General features: G+C 31.3%; 1 protein-coding gene across 1 annotated transcript; it reads right to left on the bottom strand.

The window, feature by feature from the left end:
* Positions 1 to 1,668: 1,668 nt before the first annotated feature.
* On the bottom strand, positions 1,669 to 26,683 carry LOC132719086 (uncharacterized). Its single transcript, XM_060702831.1, has 20 exons — positions 26,579 to 26,683; positions 25,198 to 25,336; positions 24,876 to 24,993; positions 24,638 to 24,696; positions 23,022 to 23,036; positions 21,070 to 21,199; positions 20,328 to 20,427; positions 20,016 to 20,124; positions 18,042 to 18,134; positions 17,225 to 17,370; positions 12,237 to 12,305; positions 11,303 to 11,387; positions 10,394 to 10,562; positions 8,325 to 8,342; positions 6,179 to 6,269; positions 5,561 to 5,653; positions 5,112 to 5,155; positions 4,364 to 4,527; positions 3,513 to 3,604; positions 1,669 to 2,733 (listed from the first exon to the last, which is right to left on the bottom strand). Exons 1-20 carry the CDS (start codon positions 26,642 to 26,644, stop codon positions 2,584 to 2,586), a joined length of 1,950 nt encoding a protein of 649 aa, XP_060558814.1. The 5' UTR covers positions 26,645 to 26,683; the 3' UTR covers positions 1,669 to 2,583.

The raw sequence follows: 26,683 nt of genomic DNA, 5'->3' as shown, positions 1-26,683 counted from the left end.
TCGCATGTAACTCAACAGGATTTGACATAGAGTCATTTAACCTTATTGGAAAGTTGCTCAGCATATTTAGTTTGTTCCTGGGGTTTCGCTTGTGGATTTATCCAGTATTTGTAGAGTTATTTCCCTTGACTTAGTAAAAACTGTTTCATTATGTTGTTATTTGATCCTTGAGTGCTTGAGTTAGAATCGACAATCTTTACAGGAATAATGATCAACATCACTAAATTACGAATAATGAAGTCTGGAGATTAAGATGTTTTTACATCTAGGTGAGCTATTGTGATCCCCCACCGTCCGTCGTCAGCAATTTCTTTAAACAACATCTCCTCAGAAACAAATGACTGCACAGCAACCAAACTTTACAGGAATGATCCTAGGGTGGTCCCCTGCCAAGTTGATCAAATGGTTCCGGTCTGTTGCATAGCCTTATGTCTTCAGTTGTTGTGTTAATAATAACCAGTACTCGGCGGGGGATATAAATTCAACAAATTTGCTTGTTATATTTTTCCTTACGGTAACCTTGACCTTGACCCCAGGGGGCCCAAATGCAATACTAACCCAGGTCTTCATAAAAGCTTACTATACACCAAGTTTGACAACAATATCTCATTCCTAAGTTTTTTTGTCCAAAAATTGTATTTTTCGTGACCTTGACCCCAGGGGGTCCAAATGCAATACCAACCCAGGTCTTTATATAAGCTTGCTTTACACCAAGTTTGATAACAGTATCTCATTCCTAAGTCAAGTTATTGTCCGGAAACCATTTTTCTATTTTTAGTAACGGTGACCTTGACCCCAGGGGGTTCAAATGCAATACCAACCCAGGTCTTCATATAAGCTTGCTATACACCAAGTTTGATAACAATATCTCATTCCTAAGTCAAGTTATTGTCCGGAAACCATATTTCTATTTTTAGTAATGGTGACCTTGACCCCAGGGGGTTCAAATGCAGTACCAACCCAGGTCTTCATATAAGCTTGCTATTCACCAAGTTTGATTCCTAAGTCAAGTTATTGTCCGGAAACCATTTTTCTATTTTCAGTAACGGTGACCTTAACCCCAGGGGGCCCAAATGCAATACCAACCCAGGTCTTCATATAAGCTTGCTATACACCAAGTTTGATAACAATATCTCATTCCTAACTCTAGTTAGTGTCCGGAAACCATTTTTCTATTTTTAGTAACGGTGACCTTGACCTTGACACATGGGGGTCCAAATGCAATACCAACCGGAGTTTCCACATAAGGTATATACCAAGTTTGATAACAATACCTCATTCCAAACTCTAGTTATCGTCCGGAAACCATGATGTGGACCGACCGACCGATCGACAAGCTGACTCCTATATACCCCCCCCCCCCACCCCCTTAACTTCGTTTGTGGGGGTATAATAAATTATAGTCATGACAAAAAGAAACAAGCTTGTTAGATTCCTATATGTGAAAGACACTTAAGTTTCTTCTTTTTCTACCTTTATTTTCACAAAAATTAGTAACGCCCAACCAGTTTCTTCCAAAACTTGCCGTGATTTAAGAACTATCTTACAGAATGATGGGCAGACACAAAGACATCTGTGCTTCTTATAAGAGCATATTAAAATTTTGTTGGGTATTTCTTTTATTTAATAAATACTCAATAAGACTATAAAAATACACAACGCTACAGATAAAATGATAGAATTTATTGTAACCAATGTTTTCTTGTTTGCCTAGGCAGACAGACAGATGAATGCCAACCGACTGTCTTGCTGGTAAACCAGGTGAGGTGACAATAACAAAGCCATATCACAGATATTAATATTTCTAAAATATGAAAATAAATAAACAAATACAAAAATAACATTTTAAATAAATAACCAAGTAGGCATTCTATAAAATTTTACAAGTTTTGGCATTACATAGTACATGTAGTTAAACAATCAAAAGACAAAATATGTGAAAAAAAAATGATAAAGCTTGGCTTTGTTTAAAGGGTAAAAGATATATGTTGGACTGCCTGTAATCTAGGGAATAATTACATATACTTTTATTGAGATAGAAAACTGAATGCTGTCTTGTTCTGAGGTATAGCTTTCTACCCATTAAACATTGCTGTATAGGAAAGACTGTTTTTCAAAACAACTTCTGTGTATCAAATGTGCAGCACCAAGAGACCAAACAATGTTAATGTTTTCACAAGGTATGTCCTATACAAGGAGTTAAACAATCTAAAATTCAAATTTCCCACTATTTAGCAATAAAGGGGCTGGGATGAGCTACATTTTTCAGTAACCAATGGTTTAATTCAGCATCATCTCAATTCTTTTAATACTACATGTACTTTTAAATATATTTTTATCAATGGTCAATACTTACTTTTTCGGAAGCATAAAATATTTACTAAATGATGGAGGACAAAAATGATAGACTTTACTATATAAAAAATCAGTCTTTTTGATTCATGCAGATTTTAAACAAATGTTTTCAATGTGTAGTCTCCATATATAGTGATTGGTGATAACATTCTTAAAGTCTTGAAGTGAAATGTCTGTGTATTTTAGAGAACACCATATCACTGGTGTGCACTAATTATATATCACGCATTATCTTATGCCCTGTTTAAGTTCTTTGGCACGTCTTTCCTCTCGCCATTTCTGTATGGTACTCATCATTTTGTCACTTTTGTCTTGCTGCTCCGCTGGCGGCATACGATCAAACTCACCTGGCTCGAACTTACGACCAAATAACTCAATCTGGAGAAAATTATTACAATTTGAAAAAATAAAATAAGTCTGTATTCTTCAACAGAACATTTTTAAAAACACCTTTGAATCTATATGACCATTTATAGAGCTCTTGAAACTTACCATATGCCCATTATTATACATCAAAAACAACAAATTAATACACATTTGTATAAATTGTCTTTTATAAACAGAAGAATTATAAGTCTATATCCTTCAACAAAGCATTTTGTAACTAGCATAAATAAAGATCCTGATATTCCTAGGTCAAGGTCAAAATACAACTCCGATAATCAGGAAGCCTGATAATAATAATAAGAACAAACTGAGTATTATTTCTCTTTTTGTTTGTTTGTTTTGGGTTTTACCTCACATCGACACAGTATAGGTCATATCGCGACGTTCCAGCTTTACTGGTGGAGGAAGACCTCAGGTGCCCTTCCGTGCATTATTTCAGGCACGAACGGGCACCCGAGTAGAACCACCTACGTTCCGTAAGCCAGCTGGATAGCTTCCTCACATGAAATAATCCAAAGTCCCTGTCGGGATTCGAACCCACAGCGGTGAGGGGCAAGTGGTTTGAAGTCAACGACCTTAACCACTTGGCCACGGACGCCCCATTATTTCTCTAATACAAGAAGGAAAAATTAAGCGAAGCTACCATGACAAACAGAAGATTAGCTACCCAAGTTAAACATTTCAAGAAATAATCCTATAAGAACATGAAGAGGGCTGTTGGGGAGATAAGAAATGGACTTAAACCTAACCGAGAGAATGAAACAACAAACCTGAGCTTGTTTAATATCCCTGATATTTTGATGTAGGTATCCCTCTGTCTTCTTATCCAGTATCTCCTTGTCTGGGCCTTCAGCATGGGCAACTGAAAACAGATGTAATTTTTCCCATCAAAATTTGTGATAAAAATGTCTTACCTTGACCATAAGTTTAGACCCCGGCCTAATCCAGTACATCTTAAAGGTCTGACCTTAGTTTTTGCCTATTCAAAATGACAGGATTTATTTAATATGATGCATAAACAATTTAAGAATTAGAGATGACCTAACTGAAATGTTATAGATGTATATTGGAAAAGAGTCATTCAATGCTCCTGTATCTTCATAATTTGTTTCTTTAACTATTATGAATTGTCATATCTATTTTGTTTAAAAACGTAAGTGCTAAAACTAGGAATGTGACCATAATGCAACAATGCCCCCATTCTCTATTGTTTTGTCAGTATATGGACAGTCAGCAGGACAGATGGAAAAGGACAAATATATATTTTATCCTCCCAACTCCCACCTTTAAATGGGAGCTTAAAAACTTCTTCATTGTTTAAATATTTTAAATTTATACACATAAAATATAGAAATATATATTTCTTGAAATAACTTTTGAATCTATCATAATAACTTTACCTGAAACATTCCTGGAACTAATAAGTTCTGGTGTAATAATACTTAAACATGGTACATGTAGAATCTCAATTTGGGCTTTAACCTACAATTCTGAGGTTTAGAAGCCACCATATACTGGATAATACACTGTTATGTAATCCCAATCAAGTTATAAAGTCAGTATGTGTAGCCAAATAGATAAAGAAAAATTAATACAAGTACATGTATGTACAGTAACTTACTTTTATTTTGTGCATCAGCAATTTTCTTGAGGAAATCTCTCATAGCGTGATTAAACTGATCTGTTGGTGACTGGGCGGGCGTTGGTGTTCGCGCAGGAACTGGCACAGGGGTATGCATGGTGGTTTGTGACGCCACTGACGGTGGAGGTGGTACCAAAACACGACTGAAAACATTTGTATATGTACCATAAGAACTCAATTAGGAAAATATTTATATACTTTTCAAGAAATAATAATTACTTAATATAGTGTTTATATAAAAAATATAACATGACATTATATAAGATACAACATTACATGAAAATTTTATGTAAATGATACTTGTAACCAAAGAAGTTTGCTTAAAAAGGAACAAAAAGCCTGCAAAAAGCTGGAAAAAATACAGTAAAAATTATATTACCCCATACATAAGCCTTGACTAGATCAATTTAATTTATATGACTTCCAAGCCAAGTGAATAAATAATCTATCTGTACTGTTAACCATAAGTTGAATGGTAAATATTATAATTTTCAGTGGAAAATTACTAGCTGCCAAAACTCTCCAAGTGATTTGAAAGCATTTGCCTTCATCATGATTTTGCAAAAGAAGTTGGCAGTAAATTATGAAGTACCCAATTATGTCACTGGCTGCTGGAGGCCTATGTAAATCACTCATTAGAACACAAGTTTGTTAAAGCAAAATCCAATATGAATACTGCTATTATGCTTTAAGAATATTAATATATAGCTGCAACAACAACACTTACCTTATGTAAGAGCTGACACTGTATGTGGACGGGGGTCTGGATGGCTGAAACAATAATTGATATCAAATAAATATGCATAACATCCATTGTTGTTGGTTTTATCACTTTCTATTATCTTGGTTGCATCACCTTACCTTTACAATCAGGCATTATTTTTAAAATTAAGATCATACTCTTGTGTAGATATCATAATATAAAAAGCAAATGATGATCTTATCCCTTAATCTTCTGGAACCTAAAATTATTAGCCTTGGCACGGATGTACTGGCAGGCATGTCTCTATACTTTTGGCTGTTAATTTTTTGTATTTGAGCACTGAAATCCCTTAAAATTTAAAAAGACTGCATGGAAAATCCATTATACAAATTCAAAGCCAGATTTTTCTCAGGTCCAAAAAACTTAATATATAAGTGTATAATTGTATAATGTACTACATGTAGATACAGTACCTGCCGTCTCGATGACATCATCGCCATCTGTAGCTTTAACTGTTCTATTTCCTCCTTTGCCCTTCGTTCACCTTCCTCTCTTTGACGACGCTCCTAAAACACGAGTTCAATGTACATGCATAAATTCATAAAAGTAAAATACATCGTAATATGAGGATAAAAATTTCTGCAAATACAATATATTCCAAGACTTAATTACAAATCTTGTTTTTGTTAAAAATATATATATATATATAGAGAGAGAGAGAGAATTATAACTGTGCATTGAATAATTTCATGAAAATATGAACCCCGATGTTAACTACAAGATTTCCTTGCTTTGCTTTTTATAAAAACATTTTGAATTCCATCTCACAGCCAATTGACTGAGTTCATCCTTAAAGAGTTTTCATCGCTTTACCATCTAAATATTTGAAACATCTTTTCTGACATTGTCTCAATGTCACGTTTTCTTCAGATAAAATTGCGTATGGCAAATTATTATTACTTAAAAACTGCAGACCATTCTAAAACTGAAGCGTTTGATTGGATGAGACAAAAAACAAATTTGAAATTGACCAATGGTAATGTTCTGATTCTAGACTGGTCTACCGTCTGCATTAGAGAGTAAAATATTACATCAGCAAGTTGGTCCTCCAGTCTGGCTTTTTCTAGCTCCATTCTCTGTCTGTCAGCTGCAGCTAACTTCATGTACTCCAAGTCTTCCTTTCTGTAATCATTAATTTGTTCCTTAAATTTACTGAATGTCTTAAATTACCTATATCACACTACAAAGTTAAGCCAGCCTGTATATCAATAAATTTACTGTTTTTATAACAAATCCTTTCAACTTTTCGCCTGCTGGCAGTTAATGAATATACAGATATGTAGTTTATGCTGGTATTCCATTTTTACATTGCTTATCCTTTTAGAGACCTTTTCATTCCAATTCTAAAAACTCTTTATAAACAGTTAAAAAACAAAGCCCATTTCATATAAATTTAATTGTTGCCTAGGTTATTGTGTTTGACAATTGTATGAAGTTGTTTTGAATTCCAACCAGTTGTTTTCAAGTTATGCCCCGGACAAGGAAAAGTAACAAAGGGCAATAACTCTGTAATTAGTCAAGATAAAGTTATGGTTCTTATGCACTGCACTTCCTCTCAATGTGCTTGACCATTGTATGTAGTTATTTTGAATTCAAACTATAAGTCTTCAAGTTATGGTCCGGACAAAAAAAAGCAATGGAAAACCAACAAAGGGCAATAACTCTGTAATTACTTTAGATAGAGTTATGCTTCTTAGGCACTGCACTTTCCCTTATTGTGTTTGACAATTGTATGAAGTTGTTTTGAATTCCAACCCGAGTAGTTTTCAAGTTATGCCTCGGACAAGGAAAAGTAACAAAGGGCGATAACTCTGTAATTAGTCAAGATAGAGTTATGGTTCTTGTGCACTGCACTTCCTCTCAATGTGCTTGACCATTGTATGTAGTTATATTGAATTCCAATCATTAGTCTTCAAGTTATGCTCCGGACAAGGAAAATGCAACGGACGTATGGACCGACCGACCGACCAACGGACAGACCACCGGGTGACTCCTATATACCCCCCCAAACTTCGTTTTTGGGGGTATAATGATTTATGTATAATTATGATATTATCATATCATGTGTGGGTTGATATGTTGCATCTTTTAAATTACTGGTTTATATACAGTCAAACCTGGCTTAAAAGACAACCATTTACCTTATAATTTAGTAGTCTTTAAGAGGTGATTCAGATTTCAAAAGGTTTTATGTGAAACAGCCATATTGCAATAAAATAACAAACATATTCAGTATCCATGTGTCATGACAGACAATTACTACAATATCTGTGGGGGTTTCTGTGTGCATGAAACGTCTTCTAATAATTTACATAGAATCTATTAGAGGAATATCTGAATTGTAAGAGTATCAAGGGTGATAGCCTCAAATCATGGTGCGGTCCGATAAATCCAAGATGGCGTCCAAGATGGCCACCGAAAAATACCATTTTCTCTTACGTAATTTTATTTGTAATTCCGGGCAGTTAAAACTGGTATTTTTCATATTTTTGGCGGCCATCATTATAAACGACAGGGATTGTTTAAAATTTTTCTGATCAAATGTTATATTACAAAATATGTTGTTTTAAGCATATGTGTGACTGTATAATAATTATGTTCTGTTAAATGTGCAGCATTAGAAATATTACATTGCAAATTAAAGTACAACAATGTATAATTAACATTTCCCAGCATTAAAATGTTACATTTTTTCTATGTTATCAAAAGTATGTTAAATGCAAAAGCTTTCTGAATCTAAATGTTGATACAATAAATTCATGTAATACATATACTAGTATTAACCATTATTTAAGTGACATACCCTTAACTGTTTCAAGCATTTTTACCGTTATCTTAACACAAGCTTCATCTGTAAGTATGGACGCTTATTTGGGCTATGTATTTTTTACCCAAGTCCGCAAATTAGGGAAAAAAACACAAATCTTCCACCATGTGGGTAATTAAATTCCAAGCATTTGATTGGCTGTTTGCCATGCACACAATTTTTAAATTAACCCATACAAATGCTCAATACATAAGAATGGTCCCAACACTCAGTTAAAAAATTATTCATTCCATGCAGGTGCAAAGCAGTATTGTTATACCAAATAACCTAATTTATACAAATGAAACAGTATGTTATCGAACCATTAACTTCAGTTTTAAGCTGTTAAGAATTGTGCATTGTCAACTTACTTTTGTGCACCAGTTTCACTGTATTGAAAACATATTCATAATTATCAGCAAATTATTTCACAAACAGATACTGTCATGTAAATGATGTACCATCACATGTAGTTTCAATATTAGAATCATTATTCTTTAAAAATTTAATTCAGCTTAAATTTCCTAATTATAGTCATACAAAATGTATCTTTGTCACAAGAAAGATATATGAATTTAATATGTTGGAAAACCTAAAAAAATTATCACAGATTTCAATATGATTATGCAATATTGGAGACCACTTCATGTTAACTGAAAAACAATCTGCGGCTGTCCAGATCATTCTTTTGAAAAATTGGCTTGGTCCAAGTATTTTTTTATTACCATTATGATTGCTTACACCAATAAAGACATTACTATTTCACCATTTTACAGAGTAAAGACAGTCTGAAATTCCATGCTTTCTTTGCAGTGTAAACAGGCACTGTACTCTTGGCTTCTCAATTTAGTATTTTGATACTTGTTTGTTTGTTTGTATTAAACACTGATTTCAACACATATTTCATTATATATTAGTAGTCAGTCCAAATTATCCTTTTCCTGGATAACTAACCAGTCATTATCAAATTCTCTGCAATTGACCAACTATCAATCCAACATGATTTCTGGATGAGTGATGAGAGACAAATAACCATAAGACAAACGGAGACAAATTATCATTGAGAAATTTCGCCTTGTCTGAGGATCAAACCATCAAATAAACCAGATGCTACATATAAAATGAGCTCATGCAGTAGACCTAGTCTTTTGAAATTTGTACTGCAATCCCTTAAATAAGTAATGGACTGTTCCAGATTCAAAGTAGGGCAGGTCCATTTCATAAATTTAGCATGGAAAAGGTTTCTAGTAATATTTGGTGAAATGCATCATTATCTTCAAAACTGTAAACTTGTAAATCTAGAGAGTGCTGTTTTAAGTGTTTATATCAAATAATAACAATAAAATGGTTGAGAATATTCTAAGATTATGGTCATACAAATACAATACAGGTACAGTGTATTACTTTGCTCTCTAAAATACAGCTTTCTCAAAACCAAGAAGTTAGTTCCAAACATACTGTTACACAAAAGTTTTCATGCGTTAATTCCATTTTTTATTGAACTGCCAAAGAATTTAAATGGCCAATTTAAATTTGTCTTATTCTTTGTGTAAAATAATTATGTGTATCACACATTATAAGGGTTAGTTTTATATAGATGTACGTTAAATCTCAACCATTTTATATTTATAATGTTAAAACATACAATGTTAAAGTTAACACAACTAAACACAGTTTGTAGAAATAAAAAAGTCTCAGGCATCTGCTCTTGATTTAAAAAAGCCAATTTGTTTTTAATTTAATTTTTTTATCTGTATTTTAATCAATGAAAATATCGCATAAACTTGATTTGAATAGGAAAAGCAGTTGCCTCAGAATCTTTTTTGTTTCTAAAAACCAAAACATCACTGTGGAAGTAAAAACCTGTACAGTACCCACTGAAAGTTGAGACAAAATGTTAAATTATTAAATTCTTCAAAAAACCCTGAAAAGACAATAAAATGTACAAACAAGTACATGTTTCAATATCAACTCTAACAATGATATAAATATAACAATGCATTAATTATAAAACTAAGCATAATTAAATAATACTTAGAAATAGGAACAAAATGAAAGATATTAAAGAAAACAAGAAAGTAGGCAAGAGTTACTATTAAGTGGAAATACATGAATGACATTGCCATACAACTGATGAAATATAAATCATGAGTGAAACAAGAAAAATTGAAGCAGATTATTGAGGTATCAAACAAAGAAGCAAAGTACATGTATAAGAAAAAAATGTAAACTTTCACAGCAAAAGTCTTAACACAATACAGATGGTTCTAATAAAATAAGAATAATTTCATGATACAATGGAACAGGCAAGGAAACAAGCAGAATTGTTTCAGTAAAACAAAAGAAATACAATCAGAAAGTATAATATGAGACATGATAAACTTATTATAAAGACAATAACAATTTCTTTTCTAAAAGTGAAGCCAAAAAATGAACTTACTTTCTTTGAGTTTGTTCGTGCTCTCTGCGGAGAAGGGCCGCATCTCGTTGTTGTTGTCCGAGTCTTTCCCTCTCGGCCTCGCGTTCCTCCCTGGCCGTCTTCCTGTCATGTGGTTGTGTGTATGGAGGTATCAGGTCATTGTACCAGTGTCTCCATGGTGGATGAATAGCTTTAAATAAATCCAACTTTTATATGTTAAATTGTACTGTTTTGAGTTTTATTACTTACATTATCAGTATAGATCCTGTTAGGGGTTGAATAACAAAATTCACATGAATACAAATGAGATATAAGAATTTAGTTTGACTCCCTTTTTTCATAAATAATGTAATAAGATTTTCATCATATAAGTCCTCGTGACTAACCCTGCTTCTGTGTTTATTTTTAAAGTTACATTTTTTTTGTTTTGCAATATAATTTTTTGGGAAGCAGTGATTTTTAATGCAACAAAGTGTCAAACTTATAAAGCATATAAATGTAAACAATAATTACCAAAAATAAAAAAAATATACATGAAGGTAGTAAATTGACTTTTAACCTTTTTTAATGTTTAATCAATGTTTAAGGCTTTCTCTTATTTGAATTAACAAATGTCCGTTAGTATAGATTATAGTTGTTAAACAATATTTGAGACATTAAAATGTCACAATTTTATGTAGCCCATAAAGACAATTTCACATCAAAAGTTAGGATTTTTTAGTAAATTTCAAGTAAAATAATCATTAGTCAAAACATGATATTGAAATTTACAAAATTAATGTCCATTAGTAGATAATGGTATTGAACAAATTAACCATCCTACAGTAAAGGCAGGTCAGACGACTTAGATGTGTGTGCAGTCAGTCCTGGTCGTAAATTGATGGTACAGAAAAGTCATGGTCACTTCTAGCTTATAAAGAATTAACAAACCTTGTGTTGGATCTAGGACAGGCATGGCTGACTTGAAATCTTTTTGTAACATTGCATAAAGCTCCTGATAATGGTTCTTCTTTATCTGAATAAAAAATAAAATGAACAACAATCATTACACTTAACTGGAATTAATTGTGACGTAACTATACATGATGGTTGAATTAGCAAACTTTGAACCTGTCCAAATGTGACATTTCATGTAAAAGGTTAAATATAAGAGTTATAGCAAGTATACACAGTGATTTTCCTGCTTATATAACAGACTCCGAAAAAGGGCCTCTTCCCAATTGAAATTTTCTTTAAAATCATGCAGTTTTCCCAAAAATCTGAACTTAAACCTGCTTTTTTCTTCCCAAATAAGCAATTTTAGCGATATTTCTTCCCAAAATCAAAAGACTTAGGCCTCTTCCCAATTAAGTGAGAAAAATCACTGATACAATTTCATAATTAAGAACTGTAAAAAATGATAAAATCAAAAAATAATTATTTATAAAACCTAAATGTGAGTATATAAGCTGTAACAATGCTTAATCAAAAGCTACTAAACCCTGGGTCCTAATTATTATAAAAGAGTCATAGTCTTCAGGTAGGGAAATTTTTTTTCAACAAAAATACTCATCATGTTAAGTATTATGTATTTTATTTTGAAAAAAAAAAATGAAAAAAAATATAAGTACTTCAATATGATTTTGTTAAGGTTCTTTTCCTTTAGGCAGTTAAAATTTACATTAAAAAAATAACACAAAAAGTAAGGTAAAAATATATACATGTAATAATTAAAATTGGGCCAAATGTTTGCCTAAATAAATCTTGAAATGAGAGCCCTGAAACCTTTATAAAAACTGGTTCCTAATTTTCAAGAAATATTTATTCTTAATGAAATATTCATAATTATTTAGGTCAAAGGTCATATTTTACCAGTCATACATACTTCATATTGGAACTGAGCTATGGTTAATTTAGGTCCTTCATTCCTCAACATCGTCTCAAGCTGAACACTCTGAAAAATTATAACCCAATCCATCAACTGCACATTCATTAGTATTCTATAGAAGACAAAATCTGCATTCATCTAATTAATATCAATTACAACATATACATCATAAGCTGTAATACTGTAAAATTATAAAATTTTGTGACAAAGGTTTTTTTGGATATTTTTTTAATAACATAGGGACAGACAATGTGGTATAGGAAATAAATTATTCTATGTATAATTAAAAATAAAAACTTTTGTTTTGGATGTTTTTAGTTTTATTAATGATTATTAAAACTGAAACAAATATAAGAAACTCAAAAAGACATTTTCTCACAAAAAGTTATGATTTTACAGTAAATTTCATTAATAATTTTTAAGTAATTAATTAAAATGATCATAAGTCAAAACATTTATGCTTAATGAATTAATGGCATGTCATTACAAATTTTAATGGACTTGAAGTACAGTGTGCATATTTACTGTCATGGGAATATTTTGTTCTGTATGCTTCAAAATATTGAGTTTCATTAGAAAAAAAAGGTATATATAATTTTTAATTTTTACTTTCATTGTATTTTGTGTAATAATCGTTTTGTAAAATTATGCTGAAACTGCAATTGTATCCAGGATTTATTTACTAGAGTGGTCACAAAATTTCAGCAAAGGGTAAGGCCTAAAATAAAATATTGTTTGCCTCCCATCCTGTTACCAACCAACAAAAAGTTCCAGCTACCCAAAAAATGTATTGCATAGCTAAAAAAAAATTGTTGTTGTTTTTTTTACTGAAAATGCAAGCAGAATCTGTCAATGAGAATCACATCTTGTATGTTGAATAAAACTTTGAAAATATGGTTCTAAAGTTTAAACAGGAAATATTTTATCTTCCTAACTACCCTACCAAACTGGCATGGGTCACGGAAGGGAAAACAAAGGTAACTTTAAGGCAGACCTAATGTATATTCAAGAATTTTTGCTTCAATGTCATGAAAAAAGCCTACGTTTATAGCTAGACTGATGATATAGGGGTTGGGGGGGGGGGGGGGAGAGGGTCATGAGAGGCAAAATCTCAGGGGGTCCTAATCCCGGGAACATTGCATGGTATTTCAATATATTATGACATTTTCACTTTTTTTCTTTTTTCAAAAAAATCTTAATGTTAGAGCATGATTTATAAGCTTTGTGCATTGCATTAATTAACAATATTTTAAACAGAATATTTCTAACTGTTAAATAATTTTTTGCTCATTTACTAACTCTAAAAATAAACTAAGATTAAAAAGCATATTTCTATAACTAATACACTAGTACAAGAACTATAACTTCTTCGGTTTCATAAATATTTATACCTATAAGTAATGTAATTAGTTTCATATCATGTTCTTAAATTAATATTGTAAGATAAACCCATTCTGAGTAAAATCAGCTCCTAATTATTAGAATAAAGAACGCATTGTCCAAATAGCTTGCAGGTAAACTAGCCAAAACAACATTGCCCATTAAAAATTGAGTCTATTATTTCCAGTTTTTTTGTTTCAAATTATTTCAAACAATTTTTTTTTTCTAACAAAAATCAACAATTTGTTTTATTTTCACAAACAGTGATATTTTGATACTTGCCTAATGCTTAATGTAATGGATGGTTTGACTGCATGGCTAAAAAAAGCTTTCTTGGGAAATCCGAACATGAAACAAGAATCAGATTAAGAATATCTGAACTTTAGTCACATGGAAAATAAACCATGATAATCATATTCTTGAAATAAAATTTGGCACAAAAATATTAACATTGATAGCTTAATGAAGATTAAATTTAAATAATTTTAATCCAAATAAATAAAAAAACAGAACACAAAAAATCCTCAAACAAATCATACCAAACATTTCTTGTTTTGACATTTTATTCTTACATATAACGTTTCTTGTTATGGCATTTTATTCTTTCATATAAAGTTTCTTGTTTTGACATTTTATTCTTTCATATAAAGTTTCTTGTTTTGACATTTTATTCTTTCATATAACGTTTCTTGTTTTGACATTTTACTCTTTCATATAACTTTTCTTGTTTTGACATTGTATTCTTTCATATAATGTTTCTTGTTTTGACATTTTATTCTTTCATATAACGTTTCTAGTATTGACATTTTATTCTTTCATATAACGTCTCTAGTTTTGACATTTTATTCTTTCATATAACTTTTCTTGTTTTGACATTGTATTCTTTCATATAATGTTTCTTATTTTGACATTCTATTCTTTCATATAAAGTTTCTTGTTTTGACATTTAATTCTTTCATATAAAGTTTCTTGTTTTGACATTTTATTCTTACATATAAAGTTCCTAGTATTGACATTTTATTCTTTCATATAACATTTCTAGTTTTGACATTTTATTCTTTCATATAACATTTCTTGTTTTGACATTTTATTCTTTCATGTAAAAAATTGATTTTTTTTTAATTCTACAAACTAATGACACTATATTAAAATTTTAATCACAGATGTGCATGATAAATTGTTTGGTTTTATTTTTGCAATTTTGTCAATTTATTAAGGCATGATATAGATTGCATTATTTTGGTGCAAAATAGTAAAGCAATATGGTCTATGGTACCTCTTTTTCCTTTTCCTCTGTCTAAAAGAAGGTATATAATCTATTTTACATACAGATAAACAAGAGCTGTCACAGGAGACAGCAAAGCTCAACTAATAAAATACTGGACATAGTAAGGAGGACAAAACTATGAAAGAAAAATCAATTATGTATAATAATGTATTAAGTTATAGTAAAAAAATAACATTTGTTAACATAAATTCCAAGATCAAGGGGAATTATTCTAGAAAAAGTCACACTAGTGTTATGAACCTTGTCACACATGTATGTTATGATAAGAAATATATATTTGAAGTTTGAAGTAGATACCTTAAAAAGTAAAGAAGTTATAATATTTCTTAAAGAAAATCCTCAGTTCAAGGAAAGATAAATCTGTAAATATTGCTTCAAGAGTTATGAACATTGTCACATAAAATGTAACTTATGATAAGGAATAAGTATTTGAAGTTTGAGTATAGTAAAAAATAACATTTTTCTAGTAAGAAAATCTAAGTTTATGGGGAGATAATTCTTGCAATATAGGTGCTAGAGTTATGAACATTTTCACATAAGATGGAGATGATGATAAGGTACATATATTTGAAGTATGAGGTTGATCCTTTCAAAAATAAAGAAGTAACAGTAAAAAATAGTATTTTTTAGGGAAAAATCTAAGTTCAAGGGGAGATAAATCTGAAAATATTGGTGCTAGTGTTATGAACATTGTCAAATAAGATGGGGATGATGATAAGGTACATATATTTGAAGTATGAGGTTGATCCCTTAAGAAATAAAGAAGTAACAGTAAAAAATAGTATTTTTTGAGGAAAATTCTAAGTTCAAGGGGAGATAAATCTGAAAATATTGGTGCTAGAGTTATGAACCTTGTCACATAAGATGGGGATGATGATAAGGTACATATATTTGAAGTATGAGGTTGATCCTTTCAAAAATAAAGAAGTAACAGTAAAAAATAGTATTTTTTAAGGAAAATTCTCAGTTCAAGGGGAGATAAATCTGATTATATTGGTGCTAGAGTTATTAACCTTGTCACATAAGATGTGGTTGATGATAAGAACATATATTTAAAGTTTGAAGTTGATACCTTAAGAAATGACAAGGTTATAGTGAAAAATATTTTATTGCACCAAAACTTTAATCTGAAATCTGGACGCCGACGCCAGGGCGAGTAGGACAGCTCTCCATATACTTCGTATAGTCAAGCTAAAAATAAAAGAAGTCAATCATCAAATCGTACGATTTTTCACTGTATTCAAAAGGGTCTGTGAGCATTTTTTGTCAAGTAATGAGTTATACAGTCTTATATATCTGCATCTCCAACAACTGATTTGCATAAAATAAAACACTGTGAATGTAAAGAGTAGCTACTATCTATTTTACACAAATTATTTTCTCCAACAGTTCGAGAGCTATACCCTGACTTTTAAAAAAAGAACAAAAATATAAAAATTGCATTACATGAATTTTAATTCTCATGGTATTTCAACTGACACAGATAAAGGAAATGACGTCATTTATTACATGTAAATGACATCATAAAGATGATGGTGTAAACAGGATAGAGTAATTACTATAGTTTGTTTGGCCAACTTTATATCCAACTTTTTTTAACATACCCTTTCTATGTTTCAGTAAAACCTTATTAAAATGTGACATTGTCTGGCACCACTAAGAGGACAGACATTTTTGATCCTACCTTGTGTATTGTTCTTTATGTGACATAAATTAATCTAAATAAATTGCACCACCAAGGGAAGAGCTGATATATAATACTGTCTGGATGCTTTACCTATAAAAGATGTGTAACTACCTTATACTGTCTGGAATATAACATTGTGGTACTGTTTTATCTTCCAAGTATGTAATATGCTCTTCTGGAGAAATTGTGCTCACAGGTTACTTATGGTGACATTAAAGAAATATTAACAAATAAACAAACAAGTATACTTTTATGATCATAACTTCAATAATGAAAAAGGGCAACTGTGACCAAGTGGTTATGGCTGTTGACTTCAAACAACTTGCCTCTCACTGCTGTGGGTTCGAATCCAGACAGGAAGTTTGGATTCTTTCATGTGAGGAAGCATTCCAACTAGCTTATGGAATGTATGTGGTTCTACTCAGGTGCCTGTTCATGTCTGGAATAATGCCTGAATAAGGGCACCTGAGGTCTTCCTCCACCAGTAAAGCTGGAAAGTCTCATATGACATATACTGTGTTGGTGTGACGTAAAACTCAACAAGAAAAAATCAACTAAAGAATGCAAATATACAATCATGAATATAAGTTATGTTTAATTGAATTTTCAAAAAAAATAAATATAACTTACTGTTTGGCATTCTTTGAACTTGTCTTTAAGAAGGCCTAGTATAATGGCAGTTATAATAGCCAGTAGTTCTACATTAAACCCAGGGCTATCTAACCCTATCATATACTGATCCCATACAAACAGCAGTGTGTCCATTCTTAAATAACCTGTAAATAAAGTAAAGTACATAATGATCTTTACTCTTAGTATATTGGCATCAACAGATTCCTCCTATGCATCCAGTGCAGACCAAGATCAGCCAGTCTGATATATTCTAACCAATATAAGTGTTGTTTTTTTTCTCTCAAATAATCCGTTATGAATGAGTCATTTTGAAAACATCTGTATTCAAGCATTTAGCTGCCAGGGGCCAGTTGATCAAAGCTCTGTTAAATTTAACCGTTCGTTAAATCCACTAACGCCTGTAAGCATTCCCTTTTTATGCTGTGCATATATTGTGTATAAATACACTTGTTACTTTATATAGAAACAAAATTGCGTATGATTTCAACTGATAATGAGTGTCACATGATTGATTATAAATTTGCAGATCGGGGCCAACATCTAATTAACATAATCTTTTGTAATGAAATTTATCCTGCTTAAAATATTGGAACAGTTCATTCAAAGATAAAGGGATTTCAACATCACAAAAGAAAGAAAAAAAGTGAGCTCCAAACAGCATAGAGCTTGCAAAAACTACATGGATGTGCATGCTGTCCTGGCTTTAAACTACTATCAAAGGCCAGTCACTTTTGGTTCTAGCAGGTTAAAGATTAATATCTCAATATTTGTTTTTTAAGATTTGAAGTTAAATATAAAAAGTTGTATTACATACCAACAAACATAGATCTGATCAGAGGTCTGATAAGTATAGTGAGTCCATCTTTTAATACAGCATAACTGCCAGCTTCTGTTGCCACTATCTTATCTGAAAAACAGGAATGAACAAAACCATTACAACAATGATTATTCAATAAGAGAATACCTTAATTCAGCTTTTTCCCAATTTATTTTGTGTGATAAACTATTCTTGCTGTGAATTTGAATGATTTGCAACCTGGCTTAACTCTAAGCTGCTGCCACAATACCTTTCATTGTCACCAATAGTGTTCAGTAAGTTTTGAAGTGTAGCTTAAATAAATCTAGTAAGACTTTACTATGACTACTACGTATGAACATGATTTAACAATATCTTATGAATTAAAAGATATTGAATTTTGGTCTTTTTTGTTGAAATTTATCACTACATGTATTAACAAAGTTTTTACTTGTTTGTTTTTCTTTTGTCAGGATTAATACTATATCATAACTTTAACAAGAACTGTCGGAGGACAGTAAAGCTCGACTATTCGAAAATTTGTCACAAGGGTGTTTCATTGAGTATAATAATGCTTACCTATATGAATACATAAAATTGTCCGAAAAGGTACAAACTCTTCAAGTTTTAATACATTCCCTTCAGTAGTTATGGAGATACAAGCTTACATACAAAAACTTAACCAAGATTTTTCTAAGTCGAAAAAGGGCATAATTATGAAATAAAACAATTCAGAGTTATGGGACTTGTACCAATCACCTTAGATAATCACAGAGACAAGTGTGTGAAGTTTCAATCCATTCCCTTCAGTAGTTATGGAGATACCAGCTTACACGCAAAAAACTTAACCAAAAATTTCTAAGTCGAAAAAGGGGCATAATTATGTTAAAAAGCAAATCCGAGTTATGGGACTTGTGCCAATCATCTAAGATAATCACAGAGAACAAGTGTGTGAAGTTTCAATCCATTACCTTCAGTAGTTATGGAGATACCAGCTTACATACACAAACTTAACCAAGAATTTCTAAGTCAAAAAAGGGGCATAATTATGTAAAAAAGCAAATCAGAGTTATGGGACTTGTGCCAATTATCTTAGATAATCACAGAGAACAAGTGTGTGAAGTTTCAATCCATTCCCTTCAGTAGTTATGGAGATACCAGCTTACACGCAAAAAACTTAACCAAGAATTTCTAAGTCGAAAAAGGGGCATAATTATGTAAAAAAGCAAATCAGAGTTATGGTACTTGTGCCAATTGTCTTAGATAAACACAGAGAACAAGTGTGTGAAGTTTCAATCAATTCCCTTCAGTAGTTATGGAGATAACAGCTTACATACACAAACTTAACTAAGAATTTCTAAGTCGAAAAAGGGGCATAATTATGAAAAAAAGCAAACCAGAGTTATGGGACTTGTGCCAATCATCTTAGATAATCACAGAGAACAAGTGTGTGAAGTTTCAATCCATTCCCTTCAGTAGTTATGGAGATACCAGCTTACATACAAAAACTTAACCAAGAATTTCTAAGTCGAAAAGGGGCATAATTATGAAAAAGCAAATCAGAGTTATGGACTTGTGCCAATCATCTTGATAATCACAGAGAACAAAGTGTGTGAAGTTTCAATCCATTCCCTTCAGTAGTTATGGAGATACCAGCTTACATACAAAAACTTAACCAAGAATTTCTAAGTCGAAAAAGGGGCATAATTATGAAAAAAAGCAAATCAGAGTTATGGGACTTGTGCCAATCATCTTAGATAATCACAGAGAACAAGTGTGTGAAGTTTCAATCCATTCCCTTCAGTAGTTATGGAGATACCAGCTTACATACAAAAACTTAACCACAGGGACGCCGACGCCGACAAATGGGTGACTGCATTAGCTCGATTATTCTGCGAATAGTCGAGCTAAAAAACTAGTGCACATATTTCAGTGTAATTAGGATGTCTCTCATTGTCTAGGGGATTTAAGCCTATCAAACTCAATGGTTACCTTTTGAGGGAACATATTTTTCAGCTATCACTTTAGGTGTTTCTGGGTAGAACTGTTGTAAGAGTTTGGCAACTTTATCTACAAACCCTCTCATCTCTTCTTCATGGGTCTGAAACATAAATTCATAAATATGACATTCTCAAGGGATCAAGGGATGGATGTCAATTCCATGCTTGACTACCTGTAGCTAATATGGTATTTATAGTCATTTTGATTTCTTATCTTTAGGATAAATCGTATCTTAGATATGATATAGGCATAATTTTTTTTCTAATTTTTTCGACTTTATAAAGATGACAATAAAAGGCTTACATCTGAACCGGAATCAACCACAAATCCAGGCCTAGTATCTTGAAATGTGAGGAATTCCTCAACCAGAAGGGCGACCGTCCTGCTTGTAGGCGGCTCTTTTCTGTGCAAGAAAAAAACATATATGTAAAACTTTATCTATTTTCTGCTAAATCTTACTGCACTTACATCTGAAATGGACTTTCTATCTGGTCAAAACCATACATCATTTTCAGAGGAAAATTTCAAAATCAGTACAGACTGAATAGCAAACAGTGCAGACCAAAATTAGACAGTATGGGCATGCCGACTTATATTAAGTCTGCACTGGTTGCATGGGTATATTCAGATGATGCCAGCAGGCTAATAGGTATTTGAATAATACATGCATGCAAGAATGCCTTTACTCAAATATGAAAATAATTCTTATATTTTGCCATGGTCTTTAAATTACTATATCCACTATTGTCATTACAGTTCTCAATCAAAACTACAATGCATATTCCCTTCTTCATGCAAGAGTAATAAATTTTACTTTACTTCATAAAGAACAGAGAGGTAAAGTTAATGTGACAGATGACATTTTTCAAATAATGGAGGAGTTAGTTTTTTCAAAAACCTGAAACTTGTATATCCCATGTAAGCAATTATAAATTGCCTGCCTGCTCAATAAAAACTTCATCTTTAAATAAGAGAATGAAATAAAACTTTCACACCAAACTTGCCCTAAGTTTTTTTCATAAACCGACAGTAAAAATGTAATTACCTGGGTACATTTGGTGCAGACACAGTTATAAATGGAACAATGAGCATGTGATCAACATCACGTAGCCTTGTTTTGGTTCTCATAGAAGCATGGTAGTATGACAAAACAGCCTTCATAGCATAGAACACTCCTGTAAATAAAATATAATAAATATATACACATATAAACATTGTATCACATAACAAAAAGATAATCAGGATGCTGCTATTTTGACCTCCATAGTTTGAAAACCAACTACAGGTATACAGTAATTTTTCTCACTTAATTAGGGAGAGGCCTTAGCCACTTGATTTGGGGGAAAATTATCACTAAGATTGCTTATTTAAGAAGTAATAAAGCAGGTTTAAGTTTAGATTTTTGGGAAAACTGCATGATTTTAAAGAAAATTTCAATTGGGAAGAGCCCTTTTTATCAGTCTGTTATATGAGTAGGAAAATCACTGGTGTATGTGTATTATATTATTTTCAAAAAAAAGTATATCATCACACTATAGAAGCAAAAAATGTTTTCATTAGAAACTTTTACTATAAACACTAATAAAAGATAAATTCTTAACAAAAATCTGTCATACATACTATGTAAATATTATTTGTCTAAGTTTTTAGCTTTTTCAAAAAACACAACAAAAGACTTATTGGTATATCAAAGGTATTATCTTTTAAGGTAGCAAATAGACACAGAGACATTTGTGCTTATAAATATAACAATTTGCACATAAGTTTCAACATAATATCTATATTTTAACTATTATGAATTAGGTTACAATTAATTCATAAACAATTATAAGCTGTACTTTTGCAAAAACTTGAAGTACAAGTATGTTAAATAAAGGCAGATAGTAAACATGTTCACTATAGCTATTTTTGTACAGTGTCCTGCAGTTATAAACAGTAAATGGGGGAGAAATCAAACATAAAAATAATAAAATAAGTTATTTCCCTTTATTTTTTTCAATTAATCACAATCAAAGGGAGGGAACTAAAAACAAAAAAATAATGGGGGAAAAATAGTTGTTCCCTTAAATGCAAAAAGGGAAAAATTATGAATATTTTTGTTCTTTTCCCAATTTAAATTTAATCTATGGAAATACAAATAAATTGCATTCCTTACCCCCAAGATCTAAAATTTTTCTTGATTTTGAAATTTTGTTGAATTTTTATCATTTCTGGTTAGGGGAAATCCCCTTTCTTCATCCAAATTTTAACAAATTATGTACTTTTTTCTTACGGGAAAAAAATCCCAAAATTATAAAATATCAACACCCTTCCTGAAAAGGGCTTCTATAATGTCCTTAAAAATTTTATTACTTTTCAGTAGATTTCCTTGTAAAAAAGTCTTGTTTTTTTTTAAAAAAATCTTTTTCTTTTAAAAGGGAAGTTTCAAATTTTTTTAAAACCCCCCCTTAATTCTTAAAAATTATAAAATTTATTTTACCCAATGTCAGAGCTAACCATTTATAGGATGATTAAATAGAACTTTCTACTTTTCCAGTAGAAAGTACAAGTAATAGTAAGAAACATCATTTGTAAAGTGTTTATATTTTTGAGTAATTTCGGAACTTACTATATAAGATTACTGCCTGTATAACATTTTTATTTCATATTTCAATACTACAGTTGCATCATGCAAACTTAACACACATCACTTATACTAGTAACTCAATGAAATTTTATAACTTTAAATATTGGTGAACCCTTGATCTATCTCCGTTATTGTACTGTAAATTGCTGACAGTCAATATCATGCAATGCCTAACTTCTTCTAATTAAGCCCTGAACCAAAAGGAAAATCTCATAATTATGACATGCATATTCTAAATACAAATTTGATAAAGAATTTTGCACAGTAATGTAGAAAAGCACACATTCAGATTGCCTCAATCTGTCTATCTAAAACATACCCTGTGCTACCTTAATACCTTATACACATATCAGTATGTGCAATTCACTTACCAGCATCAAAATGGTCTAAAATAATAGCATTTTTTTTATAATTTAAACAGATATTTACCTAAACAGTTTCAATAAACTTACACAATACATTTTATGCACCATTAAATTTAAACTCTAGAAGCAGTAGAGCTGTCATCGATATCGACAATATCGATGTATCGTTGATATTTTTTGTCGATCAATAATCGATACACATTTTAAAAAATCGATACTTTTGACTTATAAATTAAATGTCTAGAAATTATACAATTCACCCAAAATATATGCAGAAACAATTACTTATATCAAATGCGATGCTTTTTGTTATATGGAATTTTTTCATGGCAATTGGTTGACAAAAAATATTGTCTAGAACAAATCAGCATGGACAAGACACTGTACAGAACATGTTTTGACTGAAATCATTGAAACAGGTATGAAAATGAATGACAGACAAGTGAGTATAGGATATTATCGATATATCGGTGTATCGTTGATTTTAGTTACTTGATATCGATATATCGTTGATATGCTTTGCACTGAATCAATGACAGCTCTAAGAAGCAGTACCGTGAGGGGACTGGAATTTTTTTACCTTCAATCTTCCCACACTGCAGGATCAATGCAGTGGTTTTGTTTTGGAGTCCAAATAGCAAGGGATAGGTTCAACCTGTGTGCATGAGGATTAATCTAAGACTTTACTATTCCTGCAAGAGGGGACTTTTACTAGTGGTTGATAATCCAAAGATAATCCTTGCTATTCCCTGGAGGTTGGGGTCTGATTTGCAATTCACTGGTGAATAGCTTACATCAGGCAAGTGGTTAAGGTGTCCTCTCTTGCCTAGAAAAGGGACGAGGACTGGCATCTTCCAGTCTTTTGTGTCCGAAGAATATATATTCTATTTGGAGTCATGCTTATAACTTCTCGATATTCCAAGAATTTTGAATATTACTTTTATATCTGTACTGTACTTATCTATTCAGTGTGACTTAAAACATCATAAACAAATTCTTCATAAACATGTTAAAAAGCACTTCCATATACTTACATTAACAATTATGTTGTTAAAAATTGTTAGAAGAATACCTTTGCTGGTTGACTTCTTTTTACTAACAAATTTTGAATATAGATATCTTTGTATGAGATTTTTGTCCAATAAAGAACAGTTATGATATTTTGCCTTGTAAAATTGAATTTTCAATATAAAAGAAAAATTTCGAAAATCCAAGGGCCCAAATTTTATTTTTATACATCCTTTATATAAATTTTAAAAAAAATTTTACCTTTTGTTTTTTTAAAAATAAAACCCCTCCATCCCAGCTGCCCTTTTTTTTAAAACCCCTTTGGTTTGTTTTTAAAACAAAAAGGAGACCCTTTGACTTCATCTCTTGGCCATTTTCTTCAATGTAAACTCAGAGCCCCATCCTCAGCCTAAAATCTGTTTGTAACATCATAAATCATATTCACAGTTCTCTTTTTACTTTTAATTTGTAACTGAACTTGCCAAAGAAGTTTTAAATTGACCACTAGAACAGTGTATCTAACCCATTCATGATTAATACGTCCTATTTACATTTATCACCAGTATGTGAAATGAGTGATTGTTACACAGAAACTGAATAATTTGTCAAATTACAGAGTAATCTGAGATTGGAATATGGCTGAAAGCTAACATTGTATTTCCACATTTGCCAGCTTTGCCAAAAAAAATAAGCCTAAAACTAATGTAGTCAGATCCTTAACATCTAGCATGAAGACAGTGAAGTACGGTATATTAAAAAAAATGTTTTTACACAGTTAACAAAATTCAGAAAAAAGAATCACCTCTACTTTTGATTTTTAAAGAATCTGATGACACGCAAATTACCTATAACAAGGGTACAGATTTTGTTCCTATAGGATGTTCTTCCAGTAATTGTCTTGATGTCTCCTCATTCAAGTTCTGATCCAGCAGAACTGATACTTTTTTGTACAAGTTAGAATAAGTTGATCCTGTAAAAAAAGTTAAGATTTGATTAACATTAACATATTTTTTCATAAATTTAAAAAAAAAGGAAGATGACTGTTCTCTATAAATCATAGTGAAACGTACATGTGTATGTCTTTTTTTTTTTAAATATTATTGATACCAATTTTACAATAATTACACTCCATGTTAATATATACTTTATCAATAATTAAGGTTTTTATACATACCTCCATCAATAGCTTTGGTAGCTCTTTGCATAAACAATTCTTTTTCAGCCTCCGAGAGGTCTGTGAAATATTGAACATGGCTCTCTGTAAGTTGCTGTTGAATGGCATCATGTAACTCTTTCAAAAATGCCTTCCATTCCTGAAAAATTAATATGATACATGCTTGAAATGAAATGTAATAGGAAATAATGAAATCAAAAGGGGAAATATGGTGGCGGGATGGCCAAGAGGTTAATATGCAGGAATTGTAATCTAAGGATTGCTAGCCAATTGGGTTTAAACCTCAATAGGGGCAAGCTGTTGTTTCTTTGAGCAAGAAACTTTACACACATGGCTCAGTACTGGTTTTTCCAGGAAACAGATTCTAGAGTGTCTATAAGCTAATAGCTTCCTATGACAATGTTCAGGTAATATATAATTCTTGTACTGTATTTTCCATTATAATAATTCTTTACATAAATGACTAATCTGACATAATGTCCATACCATTTGTCATCTCATGGAAACAGTCAAAGAACACAAACAATTGCAATGTTTATATGAATAAAGTTTTGAGTGTTGCGATCTGATATAAACAGATAAAGGAAAGTTATAAAAATAAGTGATGCAGACACTGTATACATCAATATATAGGTGGTATACTTAACTGCTTAGTGTTACAATGCTACATATTTTACTTCCTTAAGTATTAGTATACTACACTGCTATGGAATTAACAGTGTTTTATATAATTAGGCCTACATTTATTGTCACAAAATTCAATCTTAAAACTTTATTTATGGATCAAAAATTTTGTCTTGGTATCTCTTCTTTTAAGTAACAAAGATTATTTTAAAAAAAAAATATGCTGCCGACTTTTTAATTTCTACTTGTTAGTGATCGTTCCTCTTAATTACTCTTACAATTTTATTGTAATAATCCTTAAAGATTTTTAATAGAGGGCCAAGTTGACCCATGCTGCCTTGACCTGTGCCGAGTTGGTATAGGGCCAAGTTGACTATTTACCTTAACTGAATGAGAGAAAGTCCATAAGGGGTGGTTAAATATAGTCTTTTATAGATCGACATTAAAATATTTTCGCTCTCAAAATTACTGAGAAAAGTTATCTTTACTAAAATACTAAAGAGATATAGATCTCCTTCAATCAATATATTAGATAATTGTGGTAATAATTGATACATGTACTCTTTGGGTCACTGAAACTGGTACTTCAATGTTAGATTTATATTGTGGATCCTAAAATTTACATAAACAAGAACAAAATTATTCTGTTATTTTATCAACCAAACTCTAATTAAAACTTTATATGAATACATTTCCGAAAAGAAAAAAATCTAAGATGCTTTCTTTAAAACATATCATTTTAAAACAAATAACATACAACAGTTCCAGATATATTTTCTTTACTATCTAACAGCCATTTCGGGTATCCTTGTAATGCCGCCATTTGTAAACAACTTTCTGCCTATCCGGTGTTTTGTTAAAT

This window comes from Ruditapes philippinarum, unplaced genomic scaffold (genome assembly GCF_026571515.1).
Source record: "Ruditapes philippinarum isolate M1 unplaced genomic scaffold, ASM2657151v2 ctg517_1_1_1_1, whole genome shotgun sequence".
Classification (NCBI taxonomy): domain Eukaryota; kingdom Metazoa; phylum Mollusca; class Bivalvia; order Venerida; family Veneridae; genus Ruditapes; species Ruditapes philippinarum.
Note: the sequence above shows the minus strand (reverse complement) of the source record. Positions and strands in the feature narration are given on the sequence as shown.